This window comes from Vollenhovia emeryi, unplaced genomic scaffold (genome assembly GCF_000949405.1).
Source record: "Vollenhovia emeryi isolate VEMERY1.0 unplaced genomic scaffold, V.emery_V1.0 DF945365.1, whole genome shotgun sequence".
Lineage (NCBI taxonomy): Eukaryota > Metazoa > Arthropoda > Insecta > Hymenoptera > Formicidae > Vollenhovia > Vollenhovia emeryi.
Genome location: NW_011961001.1, coordinates 1 through 2,202, shown reverse-complemented (window position 1 = coordinate 2,202; position 2,202 = coordinate 1). Strand labels below are relative to the sequence as shown.

Sequence of the window (2,202 nt, the reverse complement as noted above, 5' to 3'; positions counted from 1 at the left end):
TGCACACTTTACTTTACTTTTTTTCTAATTATTTATGTATGCTACAATTTATTTACAGTTATGATAGAAAAATGAGTAAAAAGTACAACAGCACAAATATCATACCAAGATAATTTTCCACCGATTGGATCACTGCGTACCACCGATAATTGTCCAAGAGTGAGCTAATTTTTTGTATGATACTCATAATGCTTTCCCTTTATTATACAAAATTACTTTAAAAAGTGTTATGACGAACAATATTCTTATTTTAGGTTACATTGGTAGAGACCAATGGATAGATGATAAATCATACAATAGTATACTAAAAAATTGTAGCACTCCACGTCAGTGTGCTAGTAATATATTGACAGCAGTCTTTTTAGAAGAAATATTATTGGTCAGTACAAGAACAGGCTTTGAAAGTAATAAAAAAGGAGGGAAAAAACCGTGTCCAAAATTAGATGAGATCAAATACGGTGCATGCGAAGGTAAGATCACGTGCAATGCTCTCCCCCTGTGAAACATATTCAATTAGAGTCAATTAAATTGGTATTCAAATGCTAGATACTCCTGAACTTAATTTTAATATTGAAAGAACAGCTGATTCATGCATGATGCAAGTAATTAAATAACACTAATCTGCGCATACGTATGTTTTACAACAATGCTAAAAAACTGGTCAGATAGGGTACTTCACTTTAAGCATGGTTTCTCGGCGGCGTACTGCTAAGGAACTGACAACTTTTAAAATCCTCAAAAACTGGCCGTTTACAATATTTTATTTCTACGAAAGCTCCCATAATTGCTTGTTTAAGTAAATCTAATCAAGCAGGATCACACCCACTACACGTACACGCATGCGCACGCGCACATACCATAGACATAGTATATATAGACTGCGCATTGTGGCTGCAGACGTTTGCACACCTGAGAAAGAGACAACATGCTTACGTAGTAGCTCTTTCTCTGTCTATCTATCGTTCCTCTACTCTTTTGTTTACCCCCACTACTTCATTTCGACAAAGATAAAGATACGGTCCCACACCAGCTATCTCTTTCTAAAGTTGGCGCATGTTTTCACGCGAATGAAGTAGGGAACGCGCAGTCTATATATATTATGTCTATGGCACACACACACACACACACACACACACACACACACACACACAGGCACGCACATGCACACACACACACACACGCACGCACATGCACACACACACACATCCATTTCATAAATTAAAAATATAATTATTACAGATTTTTATATTTACTGGATGAAGAATGTCTATAAACCAAATAAAGATCAGAAGAAGAATTACTTATCAGAGTTACATAAATTTGATTATTTTATCGGAAAGAAGATTTCGGAATTAAAAAGGCCTGCGCGGAACAATGAAAGTGTTAAATTACCTAATGAAACGTCAAAGAAACGCCGTAAACAAGAAAACGATAGAAACATAAGCAATAAAGAACGCAGCAAACATTCAACAAAATATGATGTAAATGATTCCAGTGAAATTAAAGAAGATAAAATGAAAACTTCACAAGGATCAGAAGAAATGGATGCACAGGGCAATATAATGCTACAACAAGAAAGAGATCCCGAGGATATTATCATTATGTCATCAACATCGTCATCAAAAACTACTCCACAACTTGAAAATGATGTTTTTAATGATTCTTTTTCATTAAGTAATAATGATATATTCGATGACAACAGTGAAAAAGCTGATGATGATGTAACAGATGAATAACTAAGATTTTTGCTAGGGGGATTCAATGATATGTTAAATATTGATAACAATACTTATGATTACCTAACATGTTCGTTAGGTAATCATAAGTATTGTTATCGTTAAGTTCAGAATATAAAACTGTATCGTTTATTTCCATTTAAATAAACATTTTAACAAATATCTAATACAAACAATTGTAATGGAATTATAATTAAGTAGTACATAGTTTAGTTTATACATACGCACACGCGACACACGCACGCACACACACACACACACACGCACGCGCACCCCCCCCCCCACACACACAATATTTACCAGTATTTTCGGATTAAATTCTACTTATTCCGTTTATTTTTACTGGACAGCACCTAGAAATTTTTTTTCTATTTGTTTTTAAAGTATTTGAATTATTGATAATGCATGATACACACACAAACACACTCACCCACACATATACAGGGTGAGTTATAACATTTGTCCC

At 34.2% G+C, this 2,202-nt stretch overlaps 1 protein-coding gene across 1 annotated transcript; it reads left to right on the top strand.

The window, feature by feature from the left end:
- Positions 1-44: 44 nt before the first annotated feature.
- Positions 45-2,146, top strand: LOC105561408. The gene is made up of 2 exons (XM_012011365.1): positions 45-470; positions 1,240-2,146. Exons 1-2 carry the CDS (start codon positions 230-232, stop codon positions 1,734-1,736), a joined length of 738 nt encoding a protein of 245 aa, XP_011866755.1. The 5' UTR covers positions 45-229; the 3' UTR covers positions 1,737-2,146.
- Positions 2,147-2,202: the final 56 nt, after the last annotated feature.

Excerpts from the sequence above, each read along its gene's own strand:
- LOC105561408 (XM_012011365.1), top strand. The coding sequence starts at position 230 with ATGACGAACAATATTCTTATTTTAGGTTACATTGGTAGAGACCAATGG. Across the intron at positions 471-1,239 it reads CAAATACGGTGCATGCGAAG|ATTTTTATATTTACTGGATG; the intron begins GTAAGATCACGT and ends TAATTATTACAG.